Below are 20767 nucleotides of genomic sequence, written 5' to 3' on the forward strand. Positions count from 1 at the left end.
TACTTTGTGGATGAGGAGAGCTGAATTCATGGTGACAAGGAGAGTTTAAACTCTTTTCCAAAAAGTCTACGAAAGGCACGCCATTGTGGTAGTTATTTCTGAAGTCATTTTGTTCATCATTGTCCCCTGGGGCACAGAATAGGAATTCTGTAATTATCTGCCAAAGTGTTGATCTGGTCCCTTTTTCTCCCTCTAAAGTCCATCAGTCACGATGTTCTGTTACTTCTCTAAGTGGGCCTCACTTTCCGCACTGCCCTTTCCACTTTCACAGCTACTTTCCTAATACAGATCCTCTACTCATTTATTCATAGACTGTGCTGTGCAATGGCATCAGCTAGTTTTATTACTCCTAATCTTTATTCCTGTTAAATCATTACAGGAACCGTGCCAGACAGATCTTTCTGAAAAAACACCTTCAGCTTCTACTCCTCTGCTAAAAAAAAATCTGTGTTGTTCCCCACAGCCCACAGATAAGAAAACCCCAGTTTCATTGGCCAAGATCATTTGAAGCAGCCCCAACTTGTATCTCTGACCTTATCTCTCTCTGTTTCCCTGCATACAGCCCCCATTCTAGCCATTGTCTCTTGATTATACTGTAGACACTCCCCCAGATTGTTCTGTTTGTAATAACCACCACTCTTCTGTGCCAACTATGGCGTATGTTCATTTAGGTGAACTCAGACTTGGAGTCTTGCTTCTGGTTGATCACTCCCTCTCCAGAACTCCTACCACCTTTCCTAGGACCCTGAACCATTTATTAGGCACTTATGTTGTGTTGCATGGTGACAGTTTTTATCTTTTAATGTTCTCTCTTGTTTCTCCAACTAAATGGGAGCAGCCTTGAGGGCAGAGATCATTTCTCATCCGACTCAGTATCCCTGTGCTTGGGATAGTATCTTTCATATATTAATAGTTGCCGCTCAGTAAATCTTACCACTGTGATGTCTTTTCAATTGCTGTTTTAAAAGTCTTTTTGCAGAAGAGACAGTAATAAGAGGTTTTGAAAATCTTAGCTACTTTTCCTATCAGAGTTTTATGTATGAATTAGAAAATTATGTTTTTTAGATATCCAACTGAATAGTTATATATGTAACTGAGGCTTCTTCTAAGAAAATAGAATGAAGTTGGAATCTTTCTGTGGTTTTCCTCAAAGAGGCATAAAAACATTGCGAAGCACAAACAGATACAAAGATGTTCCGGCTGGGCGTGGTGGCTCACGCCTGTAATCCCAGCACTTTGGGAGGCCGAGGTGGGTGGATCACAAGATCAGGAGATCAAGACCATCCTGGCCAACACGGTGAAACCCTGTCTCTACTAAAAATACAAAAAAATCAGCCAGGTGTGGTGGCAGGCGCCTCTAGTCCCAGCTAGTCAGGAGGCTGAGGCAGGAGAATGGCGTGAACCCGGGAGGTGGAGCTTGCAGTGAGCCGAGATTGCGCCACTGAACTCCATCCTGGGCGACAGAGCCAAAAAAAAAAAAAAAAAAAAAAAAAAAAAAAACGCCAGAAAACAGATGTTCCATCACTTCCAGGCACTGAAAGGACAACATCACATTAATAGATTCTACAGTGAGCCCACTCTAAAATAATCCTTACCGCTAGTGCTTTATAATTATATGGTTGCTACTTTTTGCCAAGTAGTTGTTCATTCCATCCTAGATTTAAGACACAGTATTTCACCTTGACTGGCTGTTATGAAATTTCCAACGGGAAGGAACAACACTTTCAATTCCTAGTGAGGCTGATTCAACTTTGTTTTTTCAAGAAGAGAACGAGTATAGGAGATAGGGGTCACCCAGGGAGAGCTGGAGGCAAAGCCATAATGCCAATCCATGAAATGGATTCTAAGTTCTCTGCTTTGTCCTCATGGGCATTTTGAACCTGTAGGCAATTATGCTTCTTTAGTAGAATCAACATATGATTATTTTAAAAAGTAAGGTATTCTCTAATATCAGTAATAGTGTGAAGTTTAACTTTTTTCCCCCCTTTTTGGCTATATCTTCACACAGTAAGATCAGGTCCTGTTGTTAGGTTTCTCTCTGTGTGTGTGTGTGTATGTGTGTGTGTGTGTGTGTGTTGGGGGAGGAGGTATGGAAACATGAGTCAAATGCAAGCTTCCTGTTCTCAGAAAATGATAACATTAGTGATTTTGGTAACTTGGAATATTTTAATGAGGAATTTTAGCATGTCAAATGGATTAAATCATGGCATCCAAATTATTACCCAGTTAGGTATTATATTTCAAGTTTATACAATGTTGAATTCTGGGCAGGAAAAACCTAAGAAGTTTCTAGCTTTCTATGGCTTTAATTTGAATATTTTCTTTACTTTTACTGATAATGTAATCGGGATATGTTATTTTGCACCTGTATGACAAAAAAGTTGGCTTCTTCAGGTGCACATTATTCGGGATTCTAAGCTAGGTACTTTTGGAAGTTGCAGGTATCCTTGAAAGCAGTGGCTCTCAACTTGGCCTGTGCATTAGACTCACCTGTGGAGCTTTTAAAAAATGCAGATGCCTGGGTTCCATACCAGACTCAGAACATAAGCATTTTCTGCGATAAACCCAGGGTAGAGTGTTTTCAGAAAGCTACTCAGATGACTTTAAACCACTTTCTCACTAGGAACCACTAATTTAAGGTCACTTACAAGACTTGTTCTTTCAGAAGCTAGAGTCTTGGATTGAAAGGCCCCTTATGAGGCTATGTGGCCAACCATCCAACAGATGATTACCCCTACAATATCCTATAGAGTCAGTTTAATACTTTTTGATGGTCTAGTATATAGTGGACAGGATGAACAGCACTTTTAAATATAATTTCTTCCCTTTCCCCTTTCACATTTTCTCGAAAGCCCAAAAGAAAAAAAAAAAGGCACATTATTCCCTTTCTCCTACTTGGCCAAGTTTGCCTTCTTCCTGCCTTGGGACTAATGCTAAAATTCAGCATGGCTGTTTTGGTGTCATAGCTTCAAATTATTTATTGGCTTATTATGCCAAAACATTTTATTTTGGCCACCCTAGCCTTGTTGGCATACAGGTCTGGGAATATTGTCAGATGAGGCCACTGCTGCCAGGAAAGGGAGCATAAACAGTTGTTACAAATTCAGAGGCTATTTGGTTTTGTGTTTTAATTTCTTAATACACGCATGGCAGATTTAAAAAAATCATTGTTTTGTGGAGCTGGTGAATACAACAGCCAGATAATAAGACAAAATTAAACCTGCAATGGGATTGTCAGTATGCCTTTCATAGCAGAGATCCAAAGTGGAAAATCTTGTGGCTACATACTATAATTCCCTGTGACAACAATAACTAAAAATGCGAAGTCTTTATTTTTCCATTTCAATCACCCTGCTGATATGAGTTAGTTCTCATTCTGTCTTTTGGGTTTTGCTAGTTGTCATTAAAGGAAATTCCAGGCAATAAAAAACATACAAAATCCAAACACATTAAGGGTTTTTCCATCTTCATTTTTATATGCATCTATAAAATAACATGGACATTTTTGGACATAAAAGCAATGCTGCAGCTGAGTCAAAACAAGAGGAAATACAGTCTGAGTGATCTCTATTATACAGTTAGTCATTCAAAAGAAAACCAGGCTGTGTGCTATGCAATTTAAATGAGGTACAAAGCAGCTCTTGTCTTCATTCAAGGAATCTTACAAACTCAGTTAGTTATTTCAGGAAGTAGATAAGAAACCTAAAAGACATTTCCATTGAGATGCATTGTGCGCATTTTAATTTAAAATTACAAGTCTATTGAAAAACCACATACTGTATTTAAGCTCCATTTACATGACAAAGGCACAAAAATGGAGTGGTGATCTCATAATTATTTTCTTACCACGTCCTTGTAGTATTTTTATTAAAAGTATTTTTAGGTAATAATTTATTGTGATACAAAAGAACAGAATTACTAATTTAAAAAAAGTCCACCAAAGAAAACTATAGCTGTATCCCATAAACATATACAAATGTAATATATGAAAAAAATGAAAACAAAAACAAGACAAAACAACAAAAAACTCCTCTCCCACGGGGTTAGGAAGGTGAGGATGCTCCTGCTGCTGCCCGGCCAGCAGATGGCACAGTCCCCCAGCTGGTCCGTGCTGCAGTCCCTCCCAGGTGGGGTCAGCAGCTTCCTCCTCTGAACAGTTTCAGGAAAGTTTTAGCTAAAGGTTACCACCTCCCCTGACTTCCCTCCCTCTTTCCCTTCATCCTTCCTCCCCTCCCCTCCCTTCATCTTTCCTTTCTTAAGAAAATTTTTTTTTCTCCAATTGACTGGAAGAGTGAATGCTACCAAGGAGGTCAAGTTAAAAATCATTACTGAGAATTACTGTGAGTCCCTCCTGAGGGCAGATATTACAATCTATCCTCCTGTGAAGATAGCATGTAATTAATCCAGGTTTTTGGAAAAGAAGGCAATTTTGGGGATGGATCTAGAAATACAACAAGGTGAGATGTGGTATAGATTTACTCTTTCTTATGTCTTTTTCCTCCTTAATTAAAAAATAAAAATAAAAACAGAGTAGTCTATGGAAAAGACAGGCATCATGTAGATGGTAAAGCAAGGGGTTAGGAGTTAGGCACACTTAGTTATTGGAGAATTATTTCTGCAAGTCAATCATAGCCTACTTCCAACAATGTAACATATATATTTTTCCTAAACTTTAAAAAATTAAAGTATAACATACAAAGTATAATATATAAAGTATAACACACAAAGTGGCCCTCTGGACCATGACTGCCTCCCTTCTTCTTAAAATATTATTCTGACAGCTAACAGTAGAGAGTAGCTTTGCCTCCTGTTTAATTATGTGCATGAAAGGCTAGAATATGTATTCTTTGGGGGTTGGCTTCTTTTGTTCAAATTATGTTTTTGAGCAGCATTTCCAGCTTTGGAATAACTGGAGTTCTCATCTTAGAGAAGGCAAACATTCCTTCTGGAAGAGTACAAACAGGTCTAATGCCTGTGTATGAATTAATTTGTCTTACATTGTTTTTTTTTTGACATGTAGAGGGGTATGAAGGTGATGATGCAAAGTCGGGAGAAAAACTGTAGAAAATGCAGGTTGCTCTAAAAACTAATTTGGCCTAAATAATAGTATTTCTAGGATCAGATTTGCTGTTAGGTATCTAGCATTTGTTCAAACCAACCTAACTTCTAGTAACTTTGCCATATGGATGGTAAAATGCAGTAATAATGTCTTCCTTTCTTCTTTCCCTAGATTGGTACCCTGTATTAAATGTGTTCTGGAGGCCAGGCGAGGTAGCTCACGCCTGTAATCCCAGCACTTTGTGAGGCCGAGGCAGGCAGATCACTTGAGGTCAGGAGTTCGAGACCAGCCTGGGCAACATGGGGAAACCCCATCTCTACTAAAAATACAAAAATTAGCTGGGCGTGGTGCCTGTAATCCCAGTTAGGAGGCTGAGGCAGGAGAATCTCTTGAACCTGGGAGGTGGAGACTGCAGTGAGCCAAGATCAAGCCACTGCTCTCCAGCCTAGGCAACAGAGTAAGACTCCATCTTAAATGAATGAATGAATGAATGAATGAATGTGTTCTGGGCTTTTTAGCTGATAATTGCTAAACTCTTCCTAGATGCATGATTTCATTTAAATATACAATGCATACACTATTAAATCTACTATAATCTCAACTGGCAAGATGATTATCTCCATAAGAATCTACTTCATTAACCAAGAGTAGATTGCAACCCATTACAAAGTATTTCAAATGCAATAAAACTACCCAGAAACCCTTGGGGCTCTCAGCTTTACCTAAATATGTAAGAAGTAGATTCTGAAGGAACCAAGTACTCAAAGAGCAGTGACAGAGGTGAGAAGTAATCAAGCTTTCAGTGTGTAGCACAGGAAGGCACAGTTCACCTCTGTTTAAGTAATATGCTGGACTTCTCTACAGAGGAAAGAAGGTTTACAAGGGAAAAAATAAGTATCTGGTACCAAACTCACACCTTTCCTGAGACTGCTCAGATCTTGGATACTAACAAAAAATGGAAAGTCAGGAGGTAGGTGGAGAGACACGGAAGGAACAGACAAGCTCAGCTAGAATCAATCTATGGCAAAATAATTAGAAAAGGTTTTCTAAATAAAATAGAAGATTTAGTATGGAGTGGGGTGGGCAACTGAGGCCAGGGGAATCAGGGTCCAGGAAACTTGTTTCTGGAACTGTAAGATCCCACTCAAAATGATTATTTCATCAGGTCTCAGTATTTTGAACTGTAAAATGTGAAAAACAAAACCAATCACACTTTTATCACTTGTAAGCGATATATTTGTATCTATTCTTCTGTCTTCCTGCCTGTCTATAATAACATGGAGTATTTATATTTCTATGCTAGTAGTTAGCAATTAATAATTGACCCATTATTAATTTTATTGATGGTTGTAATATAGAAACCAAACTACTCTCAAATAAATAAAGCAGCTGAGTTCATCCAAACCTGAGTTTCACCAACCCGTTTCCAACCTGTGACTATTTCCTTAGGCAGAGCTCATTATTCTCCAGATCAGTTTGTCCTCTTATTTTCACTACAAGGTAACAGGACATTTTTGATGCTAGAAACATGGCAGGTGGGCAGTCACCAAATCCACAGGCCTGTGGTTTAGGCAGTACATTTGCTGATGGAAAATGCAATCTCCAACGAATGCCTTTCTAGCTACTGAGGATTATTTATAGGTTCTGACAAGTAGAAAAGGAACATCATTATTAACACTAACTCGAATGAACTCTACAGGGAGGAGGACTATAAAGTCTTCATAGGATGCCCTTAAGAGATGTGGTCTGAGAGAATCTGACCATGGGAAGGGAAAGATGAAGAGAGAAATAGGAGTGAGTTGCCAAGCCATGCAATAGGACTTAGGGCTTGGGTTTTTTGTTTTTTTTTTTTTTTTCGTAAGTCATCAGTGGTCCTCTTTTCTAACTGCAGAGTCTTCCTTTTCCAATGTTGGTCCAACATCTCTGAAACAATGCAGGGCTTTCTCCTCAAAGACCTGCTGGGACCCAGATTGCTCCCTCACGGTGATAATCTTGTCTTCCTCACTGTTAAGTTCCTACTTCTTCAGACCTCACCTGCCCCTTCCACTTGTACCTCTAGAAACCCACTAGAAACTCCTTTATGAGTTGAGTTGGTTTGCTCATGTCTCTTGAATGTACTTTGCTCAGTCTTTGCTTATGCCATGTCCCCACCTGTAATTTTCTCTCATTGAATTCTACCCTGTCAAATGCCATCCATCCCTCAAGACTCACATCTAGTCTCATTTTCTCTACAAAGCTTTCTCTGAATATCTAGGCCTCAGGGAGCTCCTCCTTTTCCTCTGAACTTTGAAGAGCAGTCAGGGCCTGTATCATATAACATAGTGCTAATTAGTCATATTTGATTACCTTTTATTTTGTTATGTGTTAGTCTCGCTAGACTATTTGAGTTAGAGACCTACTGAGGTAGGGACCAAACGATTTGAGTTAGGGACCTAGTCTACCCAGAATGGCAGAAGGGGCCACTTTTTCTAGTTGGTCCACCCAGAAGGAGTTCTTTCTGCTAATTCACACAAATGCAAGGTATAGATCAGCTTAAACCCTCTCATCTTATAATCAATCTCAGACATATGCAGACCAGCCTTGCTACCACAGATAGATACCACAGTCCCTAAGGAGAATAATCATCTTCCTAGACCTCCTGAGTGACACCATTTATCAAATGTTTTCTTTCAAGACACCAGCTTTTTTTATATACAGGAAGTTGACATGAACTTCCAGATGAAGCAGAACAAAAGACATTCTCTAAAGTAAATGAACAAAAGCCACCACGACAAAAATCAAATTCTGAGACAGATTGTTCAGCAACAATTAATAAAAGCCTTAGAAACAGAATCAAAGATACAGTTTGGGAAGAGGCGGAAGAAAGGCCAGGTGAGCTAGCTGAAAGAGTGGCAGATAATACAGAGGGGAAATTTAGCTCAAGGCAATGATTGCTTCCCAGCCAAACAACCACGCTTGGCACTGAGGTAGAAGAGAAAAAACCTGAACGAGCCTCAGGGCCCACAGATTTGCTGTCTAAAAGGAACTTCCGGCTTTGGCCCTTTAATAAGTCATGCATGCTGGTATGCAGGACCAGCTGAGAGGAAGGGGCTGCAGTCCTGACCCACCATTTAGTATTAGCACTATGACCTGGGGCAAGTCACTTGATCTAGTTTTCTCATCTGCAAAATGGAGATAATACCATCTCTCTCATTCATTTATTCATCCCTTCATCAGACATTTATTAAGGGCCCACTGTGGGCCAAGTGCAAAGGAGCATAATGATAAGCAAAACAGACACAGTCTTTATCCTTATTGGGTGTCCGTATCATCTCACGGGGCTGAAGTTACAGAGAAGGAAAGGGAAAGCACTGCACTGTAACAGAAGGTCATTTTCTTTATCAATGACTTCCACTCTTGATTTAGCTGTGTGACCTGGGCAAGTCTAATTTTCTTCTGGCAAGTCTATTATCTATAAAATGAGGAAATTTCCGGTCTTAAAATGTTATTATTCCAAATGCAAATGAAGAAATTAAGCTTTTTAGGTACTTCTGAATCAGGGCTTTCTAAAAGATTATTATGAAATAGTCCAGATGCAACAAAAGGATGAGAATAATATAACAAACCCTGTGTACCAACTCTCCAACTTAAGTGAAAAAACATTACAAGGAGCTCTATCTGGTGGCATGCCCTCTTTTCCCCTGAGGGATAATGGTGATGAGTTTGGTGTTTATTATTTTGAATCATGGCCTTTTTTAGGAAATCTGGTATGTAACTAAGAACAGTTCACCAGTGAAGAATTCTTCCTACACTTAGGTGTTCCTGGCTTCTAATGAATGTGAGGTCACAATAGTGCACATCACAGAAGCTCAAATACCTGCCTCTTCTCTCTCTGCCAACCCTGCTTGTTACTCCCCCTGCAGAGAGAATGTGAAAAACCCTGTGGCAGGCACCCCCACTGCATTTAGAAGGAGCACAGTTTTGTATTTACCTTAAGGGCCTTCTGTGCAGATTCACTAGACCCAATTGCGATCAGGTTTGGCCCAGCCATGCTGCAGAAACTCTTCAAATGCAAGCCATCTGCCACCGGCACTGTGGAGACTGCATAGTCCTACACGGACAATAGAAAAACAAGCAGTTTAGTATTGCAGAATAATTCTAAAACTGATTAAAAACTTCCCTGAACTACACCTACTCCTTGAAGGCTGTCACGGACCTTGAATATTTGGAAGAAAAACTGGGACCCACAGGTTTGGATATTGCTAGTTAAATGAAGACTGCTTCTAAGAAGAGAGCGGAGTCACCAGATGTGTGACTGCTGCAACATCTTTGCTGGCTGTTTGATCTATGGAGTGGGCTACTCTGGGAGGGTGTATTTGAATATCCCGTGTAAACAGTAGCTCAGCTGGAGACTCACATCCTCACGGGGAATGGAGCATCTTGAGAGTTATATCCCTTCCTATGCAGTGCAGAGAGCCAATCTATTAATAATCAATAAAGGGACCTTAAGAGGATGTATGTGCAACACCTAGCACGGTTTCCAGCACACAGCAGGCACTCAGCACAGGTGACCCCTGATTCCAATCTAAAAAAATCTGTATGTCTAACAGAGTCAATTGGGTTTCCAGATTTTTTTTTTTTTTTTTTTTTTGAGACAGGGTCTCGCCATGTTGCCCAGGCTGGTTTGGAACTCCTGGGCTCACGCAATCCTCCTGCCTTGGCCTCCCAAAGTGCTGGGATTACAGGCATGAGCCATCATGCCTGGCCTTCCAGATTTTTTTTTTTAAGTTGTTGATTATTCCAGGAACATCTGCCAGGTGGCTGTATAATTATACACTGGAAGAAGACAGAAGATGCCCATACTAACTTTGTTGTTCTTGTGGTAGCCCAATGAAGCCGAATTATTGAGGAATTTGAATTTTATAGCTTATAAAACTTCTAGTAAATGTACAAATACTACGAATTATTGTACAAAGCCAGTGAAGCGTAAACAACATTACTCATGATATTGATTCAATGGGTCTATGATTATTTATTAAGTAATTACTTTGTGCCAGGCATAAACTACCTTTTACCTACCTTAAAAGTATCAGCCAAGATTTCAGCACCTCGTTGATTTGTCCTTTTGGAAAGGCCCACAAAAAATTCTCTGCCTATAATAGATGTCATGGAACATAGTGAGCGGGTGGCACCAGGGACTGTACATCATTTCTTTTATCTATAAATAATGACTTTAAAGCATCACACAGTTTTCTCTTACCACGGAGGACAGCTTCACTAAAGAGACTACAAAAAATGATTTCAAACTACTGCCCTTAAGAATAAACTTTTTCAAATTCATAAAGGCAGAAAGTAGGATGGTGGTTTCTAGGAGCCATGGGGAAGGGTAAATGGGGAGTTATGGTTTAATGGATAGGAAATTTCAGTTTGGGAAGATGAAAAAGTTCTGGAGATGCGTGGTGGTGATGGTTGCCTAACACTGTGAATGTTCATGCTTCTGAACTGTACATTTAAAAATGGTTAAAATGGTAAATTTTATGTTATGTATATTTTACCACAAGGAATGAAATTTTTATTTAGGCAATAATACAGTTAAACATATTGGTAATCTCTGATCAGAAATTAAGTAATAGCAATGACAACTTAACAGTACAACAGTTCCTCAAATAACATCATTTTGCTCAACTTTGATCAGGAAAAAGAAAAAATCGATTCTGGGCTGGGGCCATGGTCTGCATGGAGTTTGTACATTCTCTCTAGGCCTGCATGGGTTTCCTCCCACATCCCAGAGCTGTGCACAGCAGGTGAATTTTCACGTTTACGGGGTCCCAGTCTGAGCAAGTGTGGGTGTGTGGGTGTGCCGTGATGGGACGGTGTCCTGTCCAGGGCGGGTTGCCACCTTGCACCCTGAGCTTCCAGTATAGCCTCCAGCCACCCTCGATGACCCTGAACTGGAAGAAGTGGGTTAGAAAATGAATGGATACAAATGATTGTAATAAAGTATCCAATAATCATACAAATGTACAACAATAAACAATGTTGTAGGATAGTGCTCAATGAGCCCACCATATTTGTGATTGTTTTGAGTTGTGTGGTGGGAGGAGGGGCTCCTTACAATTTTAGCTTGGTAAACATTTATTCCCTGATTTAACCCACCACCACCACAACTGCTGTCACTCACTAATTGACCAAAAATTGGGCAATTATCTTGTTTTTATTAATTTAAAAAAATGTGCGTATGGCTGACATTTATTTCAATGTTTAATATTATAAGTGTTTTGGGTCTTGATTTAGAAGCTGGGTGGTATTTTTGTGACTAGAAATATGCCAGAGGAACTTAACTCTTGTTTATATTAGCCTATGGTAAAAATGGTTTTGTTATATGTCACTTCGCTTAAAATTCAGTTTCCATGAACCGATCAACATTGTTAAGTGAGAATTTACTATACTACCTTTTTTTTTCCACTAAAATAACAATACTAGACATTGTTGATAAATTCGGATTCTTTTCTTACAAAATGATCATGTGAGGCCTGAGGAAACACTCTGGGGAAAGTGAGTTAAGTGCTGACTGGTCTTCAGGTCTGACCTCTAAGAGCCCTGTCTTTGAAAGTATACATCCATATGGTTGAAATCAAAACATCAAAAGATACCTATGTACTAAATACAACATTTCTGCAGGATGAAACTGCCTTCTTATTTGACTTTTCTGAAATTCAGCAGTTTTTCTACTCAGAAGCCAAAGCACTAGATAAAAATGGTCTCTTAGTTATAGGCAAATAATTATAGTATGGAGTTAGGCAATATATAAATGTGGGAATTCTCATCTTCCCTTTATTTACGGAAATCCCACATAATATGTGGAAAAGAGAGTCAAAGAGAAATTAGTATCTTTTTGCCTCAGAGTATTATGGTAAAGTATAAGAAGAGTAGCCATGCAGAAGGAATTGCTTGATAGATTTTATAAACATTATAACTTTAATCTTCATAATGTCCTTATAAAGGGGCAAATGACATAGGTCAGGTGATGTTATGACAATATCCAAGGGCTTATGTTGTTGGCAGACACAGGAGTCTTTTGTGGCACACTGACAGTTTTTTGGGTAATGGTATGATTGTGTTGTCCGTTAAGAAAACTCACTATATAAAGATCAAAATTTAACTCAGGAAGAGGTATTTTACTTGAAAAAAGTATTATGTACTTTATTAAATAGCTACAATGAAAAAATATCAAGTTTCCTTAATTCTTTCAAGATAAAAATAGGTTTATAAATTAATTTATTTATAACTTTTAAGAAAATCTTTTAAGAAAAACATAATACTCTGAGGCAAAAAATAAAAAAAATAAATACTGATTTCTCTCTGAATATGTTTTCCCACATTTCATGTGGAATTCTTTTCCAAGAAACAAAGGGAAGATGAAAATTTCCACATTTATGTATGTAACAAATTTTTAGGGTGGAATGCATACCATTTCCATTTTAAAAGACTAAGGTGTTCAAAGGCTAAGATGTGATGGGAAAGTACAAAGAGGAGGATGCTGCTTATCTCTTCAAAGTAAGTTGGACTTCTGTCTCTGGCAGTATGTTGGATGAGATCTCCTAAATAATCTTCCTGATGGAAACAACTAAAATACTGAAATGGACATCTAAATTTGTTTTGATGTCTTTTGTGTCATTTTCTTCTATGCCAATTCACATTTTTGTTTTTCCCCTTCCTGTCTCAGTCATTTATAGGAGAAACCAGGCCATTTTTCCTACTGACTATCCTACATTCTTGCTTTGACTGGTTGCTTCCTCTTATAACTTAGCATTTAAATTTTTCCTTTATCCTTTGTATTTTCAGTAAGCAGGCATTAATTAGATGCTCATTCATATATCTTTTAACAGGACTACTGTGGGTTCAAGTGGCATCAGCCTGATTCCCTCATTATAAAGTTTCCTGTCAAGCTTTCATATAACACTTTTAATGTCATTTGTTGATCATCACACAGGTCCATTATTTTTACTAGGAATCTGCATTTATTGGCTGCACCTCTAAAAAGAAAATCTCTCCTCAAGTATTTGGTCTACTTGAAATAAAATTCATAAAGGAAAGAAAAGCTAAATGCTTGAGTCTGTCTTTTACATATAAATTATTAGAGTTATGAGTTAGTGTTCCAGCAACTTACAGTAATGACCAGTAAGTTCTTTTAAAAAAACATCATTACCTTTGAATGAATCAAAGATGAAATCACAGTAGAAATTAGAAAACATTTAAAAAAACTAAATAACAAAAATATCCATATCAAAATAAGGAGTCTGCTAAAGTAGTACTTGGAGGCCAAGTTACATAGCCTTAAAAGCTTACATTAGAGAAGATGAAAGGCTAAAATTAATGAGATAAAATTCCAACTTGAGATGTAGAAAAAAAGATAATAGAATAAAAAGAAAGAAATGTGAAGGAAGGAAATATAGAAACAGAAAAGAAACATTCAAGAGAAAGAGTTCAACCAAGCCAATAGTTGGTCCTTTGAAAAGATTAATAAAATTAGCAAACCTTCTGGCAAAGAAAGAAAGAAGGCATAAATTAACATTACCAATGAAAAGATAATATAGCTATAGTTGTTGTGAAGCTTAAACAGATATTAGAAAATGTAAGCAACTTTATACCCAACATTTTGAAAAATTAAAATAGATAAAATCTTAGAAAATGGAACTCATCAAAACTGACTTAGGAAAATCTAAATTGTCACATAATCATTAATCGACTACATCAGTTTAAAATTTCTCCATAAAGAAGGCACAAGAGCCTGTTTCCAAAGTTTAAGGAATACATAATTCAAATAGTACTGATTCCAGAGAATAGAAAAAGAGGAAATATTCCCTAATACGTTCTCTGAGGCTAACATAACTCTTTTACCAAAACCAGACAAGGATAACAAGAAATATAAATTATAGGCCACAAAAACAATAGTCATAACAAAATGTTATCAAACTAAATTTAACACTGTGTTAAAAAGAGAATAAATCATGATCAAATTTGATTTAATGCTGGGGTTGCAAGACTGGTCAAATATCAGAAAATGAATTAATGAAATTAACCACATCAACAGATTCAAGAAGAAAATCATATAATCATTTCAGTGATGCAAAAAAGAGTTTACTCTATCACCTGAAATTCATTTCCAGGTGTTTACTTTAGAGAAACTCTTGTATATGTTCACAGGAGACACACAAGAATGTACATAGAAACACTGAAGATAATCGACAAAAACTGGAAAACATCCAAAAACACATCAGCAGTAAAATTAATCATACATTATGGTGTATTCTTATCACAGGGAACTACACAACATTGAAAATGAACTATAGCGGCACACATCAACTTAGATCAAAAGTAGAAAAATCACCTAAGAGTTCATATAATGTGACTCTAATAAAGGTATCTTGTAGCTTTATAAAACTACAAGACAAAACTAAAACAGCATATACTTTAGGAATACATGCATGGAGGCAAAACTCAAAGAACAACAAAGCAATAATTAGCACAAAATTCAAGACAGTGGTTACTTGAGGCTGGGGGAGAGGCTGGTTGTCACTGGGGACCCCACAGGAGCGTCTATGGTCCTGGCAATGTTCTATTTCTTAAGTCAGGAGGTGGACACCTAGGTGTTTATTTTACTATTGATCTTTAAACTATACATAAACATTTTATAACTCTTTTTTAATGTATTCTGTATTTCACAAAAATAAATAAAAGTAGAGGTAAGTAGTTGTCTTTTTAAGAGAAATGGGATTGAAACAATTTTTGCCAGTAGCTGCTTGCTTGACTGACAGATTTCCCAGCAGGAACAGGATTTGGAAAGCAGCTTTCCTTCTGTCCATATCCTGATTAATTATTAATGAGGCTTTGAATTACAGAGGAAAGAGGACACAGAGCACATAGAAAATGTTACAGACCTTATTTCTTATCTAACTCTTCCTAATCCAAAAATTGAGTGGTAATGGTTACACAACATTATGAATGTAATTAATGCCACTTGAATTGTACACTTAATAATGGTTAAAATGGCAAATGTTATGTATGTTTACCACAATAAAATAAAAGAGATGAAGAAAAGTGAGAAGTAGAAAATAGAAGGCAGGACCACACATTAGGTGTGAATGGGGTGCCAAGGACGTAAAGATATCCCGACATCATCTCAGTTTTGAACAAAGTAACTATTAACACATTAACTTAAGTATTGAATACAACAAATAAAAGTCTACAGGTAGTATCAAAGGCAAGCCTAAATGCTTAGTACCTACTTTGAAGATAGGTCAGAACTACTAGGCTTGAGATGCTAGGGAAAGACCTTTGACCAAAAGAAGAGATTCCTAGTGTAAGCTGCACTTTCACACTGAGGAGATTTTAGGGGGTCTTTTGGCTCAGCTGCTAAAATAACTAAATGGCTGTGAACATAGCTTGGTTAAGCCATATTTCAAATGTTAACAGTACCTGCTTACAATAAGTTATTCATTGCATGGCTATTTCTGATAAAAAAAGAGTTATATTGTAAGGAAGTGTGATTTACACATCTAACTTTTCACAAAAGCCTATTTTGTTAGAGAAACAGGCTGTTGTTCTGTACTGTCAAAAAGAATGAAAGTGCCATCAATGACACAAAGAATATTCTAAGGGGAACTTACTAGGCAGATTCAAAGAATGCCTGAGTCTGCTTGACACACCCAGCGCTAAGAATGCAGCGTAGGCCTTCTTGACTCCTCGTTCTGTGTTCTCAGGGTTCAATGGGCATGCAAACCAAACCCCAGAGATGGACCACTGCATGTGACAGTGGCAGCACAGCTGCAGTACACAACTCCAGGGCATACTATTCATACAATCCCTAACAAGAATGGCGCCCCCAGAGCTGGCAACGTGGTGGCCTCACCCGTAGCTACAGTATGTGACACTTAGCAAAGAACTACTTAAATGTCACAGGATAAACACTCCTTCTTCAGGAACATTAATTATGTCCAAAGGTAAGAAATGCAAAACATTATTTTGATATTAAAACAAAAATGGCTATATCTTGGCTATATGTATATATGAGATTCAATATAAAATTCACATTAGCCAAAATATTAGACTTCCAAGTAGCTTCATGCTTTCAGTGGGTCACCTGGGGCTACGTTCCTAAGTCCCTGAGGACCAGCCTTTGCTGTCAGGGCTACACTGGTGAAATGTATTCTCTGACATGTCTGGGAAAATAAACTCTCACTATAAATTAAAATTACTATTGATTATCTTGCTCATCAGTATAACCAGAATGAATTTGGGGATGTGGATTTTACACATGATTTTATACAACACTAATTATATGATAAATGAGTTGAAAAGGTTAAATGCTAAAATTACTGTTTCTTTAGTAGCCACATTACACATTGTAAAAACTGATTCCAGTTAGATCAATAATATTATCTGTTCATATTTTGTTGAGTTCTGCTATTATTCATCTGGCATTAAGCCAAGTCAATCTGCATAGAAATTATTTAAATCCACCTTGCCATCTGGAAAGAAAATTGTAAATGACACTAATCTTGAATTAAGAATCCTTTAAATACAAACCAGATATACAGTAACACAATGGAAAACTTATAAATTCATGTTGTAGAAGAATAAAGTAGAAGAAAGATACACAGTGGTGATGTACATACCAATAATGTTCTTGTAAAAATATGCAAATGTATACATACGAAGTACTAAAAGGACATATATACTAAAGTGATTATATTTGAATAGGTCTTTTTTTCTTATTGTATTTTTCTGTATTTTCCAATTTCCCTCCATTTAGCATCTATTACTTTGGTAATTAAAACTACTATAATAGGCCGGGCACGGTGGCTCATGCCAGTAATCCTAGTATTTTGGGAGGCGGAGAGGGGTGGATCACCTGAGGTCAGGAGTTTGAGACCAGCCTGGCCAACATGGTAAAATCCCATCTCTACTGAAATACAAAAATTAGATGGGCATGGTGGCACACACCTGTAATCCCAACTACTCAGGAGGCTGAGGCAGGAGAATCGCTTGAACCCAGGAGGCAGAGGTTGCAGCAAGCCAAGATGGCGCCACTGAACTGCAGCCTAGGTGACAGCGAGACTCTGTCTCAAAAACAAAAAACACACACACACACACACACACACACACACACACAACTATAATAAAATAAGTAAATACAAGCCAAGTATTAAAAATATTCTTGGATAGAAAAAATAAATACAACTATACCTGTGAATAAAACATCTCCGCCATCTAAAGTTGCATTTTCATCTTTCATCTCTACTATATTGAGCTGAAGTTTTTCTAATGCTTCTTTCATCATGTCAACCTGTTGAAAATAAAATGATTCAGATTAATATACTATAATTTCCTAACAAGAAAAAACCATCCAAAACATCTGAATACTAAATCATGCTCTCATGTGCACACACCCACACACATCCACACTCATATACATCCATCCTTGTGAATATATAGTGTATGACCAGTCATGATCATTTGTAAGAGAATAAATGATCTCTTAGATTTTGCTTATTTTGTTCCCTTCTAGTGTAAGATTGACTCAATATAGTGTCATTTTTTTTTCTAGAGAAAGACTGAGTAGTTACAATACTGTTGGAGGCTGACTAGTTAAGACACTGTTGGAGTACAACTAGTTAATGCACCATTGGAGGCTGACCAGTTTGGCCACTGTTGGAGGCTGACAAGTTAGGGCATTTGTTAGAGGTTGACTAGTTAGGGTATTGCTGGAATCTGACCAGTTAGCACACTATTGGAGGCTAACCAGTTAGGGCACTGTTGGAGGCTGACTAGTTAGGGCACTTGTTGGAGGCTGACTAGTTAGGAGACTGTTGTGGTCTGACCAGTTAGCACACTATTGGAGGCTGACTAGTTAGGGCACATGAGTCAAGGAAAGTGGGAGGCAAAGCACTTAATTCTCCTACCCTTGCCAGAAAATGCAAGATTCCATTTTAAATCTTATGTAAGTCATTTAGTCAGAATTGTACACATACAGTATAATACATGGAAGGAATATCAATAACTCATAACTTGAAATCTCAACCCATAGGACAATCATTGTTTCCTATTCAAATATTTTCTAAAATGTCAAAACATCCATTGCTTCTCTGTAAATCGAAACTGTGTTAGTTATATTCAAACAGTTAATATGATTACCCATCTTTTAAAACCTAGTTCCTTAGAGGTGACTAACAAATTCAACAGTTACAATCAAACCAATGAATATTTGAAAATAAATTTCAGGAATTTCTATGATTCCAGGGCATATCTAAAGCACAGAGATATTCTGGGTTGAATTAAAGACCACTTCTATTGAGGCTGACTTTAATGTGGGGAAAAGAAAGAGATCAGCCTGTTACTGTGTCTATATAGAAAGAAGTAGACATAAGAGACTCCATTTTGTTCTGTATTTGAGATGCTGTTAATCTGTGACCCTACCCCCAACCTTGTCCTTTGCAAGAGACATGTGTTGCGGTGACTCAAGGTTTAATGGATTTTGGGCTGTGCAGGATGTGTCTTTGTTAAACAAATACCTGAAGGTAGCTTGCTGGTTAAAAGTTATCACCATTCTCTTAATTTCAACTACCCAGAGACACGTACATGGCCAAAGGTCGCAGGGACCTCTGCCTAGGAAAGCTAGGTATTGTCTAAGGTTTCTCCCCATGTGATAGACTGAAACTATGCTGCTAAAAGGTTTATGGAGATGTTTGCATATGCATCTCAAGGCACAGCATTTTCCTTTGAACTTATTCATGTCACAGAGGTTTTTGTTCATATGTCTTACTGCCGATTTCCTCTTTTTTCTTTGATCCTATTGTCCTGCCACTCCCCTGTCTTTAAGATGGTAAAGATAATTATCAATAAATACTAAGGGAACTCAGAGACCGGGGCCGGCGTGGGTCCTCTGTAAGCTGAGCGCCGGTCCCCTGGGCCCCGCTTTTCTTTCTCTATACTTTGTCTCTGTGTCTTATTTCTTTTCTCAAGTCTCTCGTTCCACCTTACGAGAAACACCCACAGGTGTGGAGGGGCAGGCCACCCCTTCACTTTAATATAAGAAATGAATGTGAAACATAACAATTTAATTCAAGTCCTTCCAGCAGCTCAACAAAACAATTTCAGTATTTTCAAAGGTCTGCAAAACCTTTAGGATAGTAAAGACATATATTGAGATGACTTGAATAGGGGCTAAGGGAACAAGAGATCACATCACACTGGGCAAAGCAGGTAGTTCTGCCAAAATACAGCATGCTGAGTACACAGTGTGAATTGTCAGTGAAGAGTTTAAGAGACAAAAATAGAGCAGAGCTACTTCTAAAGTAATAAAAATATGGAAATACTTTGACAACAAGCCTGACATTCATGCATTCAAAAAACATTTAAAGAGGATACAAAGTAAAATAAATATATCATCTCATCCTTGTCCTGGAACTCATGTAAAAATTCCACAAACCGGAGTGACTCAGAACAATAAAAAATATTTCCATGGACAAAATGGTCTTAATGTTGTAGTAAATACATTCAGTGACCTTTTTTTAACAGCAGAATAGGTTTTCCTATGTAATAGGAAGTGGAACTCTTGCTACAGCATAAAATAAGGAGCAAACACAATATTTACCATGACATGTTGGGCTACTGTGAACCCAGGAAAACACAACTGTTTCCTTTTGACATCTCTGCTGTCTTTGTCCATGGAAAATTCACTGAGCTTAGGGAGAGATCATGAGAACAGATGTACAGTTACTTTTTGTTTCTATTACTAATGCTACTGCTTCTATTATAACTTAACATTTCAAAGATTACAAGGAGTTGAGCAGTAACAAATTTTGGTTTGAAAAGTTTGTATGTAACTATGCAACATCTCAACTCAGGAACTGTATTCAATTCTTAAAAGTTAGAGGAGAACAGAAGTAGGGATATATACCAGTTTCAGAAACATTACATCTCTTTAAATGTCCTACGTCTTTGAAAATTAAAGTTTTAGAGGATAAAATGTTTGTGGTTTTCTTTTCTTTTTTTGTTAAATTAAAACAGCTGCACTCACATTAAAAAACAAAAAACAAAAAAACAAAAACTAGCTTTTGTGCATGGGCAGTACTTAAAAAAATTCAATTACATCTATACAAACAGTCATCAGGATAGGTCCATACCACACATGTTGATGATACTACATTACTTTCAGAGTTCAGCACATGGACAAGTTTTTAAAAGATTGTAAACATCAAGTAAACAGTTTTGAGAACTGCAGGGCCATACGGCATCAAATCGGCAATGCTAACCCCAGGGAGATTTCTGGGGAAGAAATGAGAGGCTGAACTCGGCAGGCTGTCCATTGGGAACCACACACTCTTGGCACTGAGGTTCCGATGAAGCAGACAAATTCAGCTGCAAACAGGCTTGACACATGGGTCCACAGCAAGCCAGCTATTCAGGCAGTTAGAACACTAAATATAACTATAGAAGTGGGAGTTTTTGCAGGAAAAGATCCAAACCATGGGCCTTCAAGAAACTGCCCATTCTGTGGTTACATGGCCATGGTTAATGTTGACTTAATTAACTTCCAAGAGGAAAAAAAATGACCAAATAACACACCCACCTTTCACTGAGACACTAACCCTGCAGTGTGGAACTTAGCATTACTCAGAGAAACCATCAGGACAAACAGGATTAATTCCAACAGCTGAGTTGAAT

At 37.7% G+C, this 20767-nt stretch overlaps 1 protein-coding gene across 2 annotated transcripts in view; it reads right to left on the reverse strand.

The window, feature by feature from the left end:
• The window catches only part of DDAH1 (dimethylarginine dimethylaminohydrolase 1), a 142768-nt gene that overhangs the window by 22791 nt on the left and 99210 nt on the right, over positions 1-20767 (reverse strand). The window contains exons 1-4 of one of the 2 annotated variants that reach the window (XM_050771991.1): positions 19695-19883; positions 17288-17387; positions 10118-10191; positions 9030-9149 (exon numbers count right to left, since the gene is read on the reverse strand). In XM_050771991.1, the coding sequence (XP_050627948.1) occupies positions 9030-9149; positions 10118-10191; positions 17288-17387; positions 19695-19769 (369 nt within the window). In that variant the 5' untranslated portion in view covers positions 19770-19883. Of the gene's footprint in view, positions 1-9029; positions 9150-10117; positions 10192-17287; positions 17388-19694; positions 19884-20767 lie in introns of those variants that run through there. The other variant, XM_050771916.1, reaches the window with a different exon arrangement.

The sequence above is a fragment of the Macaca thibetana genome, chromosome 1 (genome assembly GCF_024542745.1).
Source record: "Macaca thibetana thibetana isolate TM-01 chromosome 1, ASM2454274v1, whole genome shotgun sequence".
Lineage (NCBI taxonomy): Eukaryota > Metazoa > Chordata > Mammalia > Primates > Cercopithecidae > Macaca > Macaca thibetana.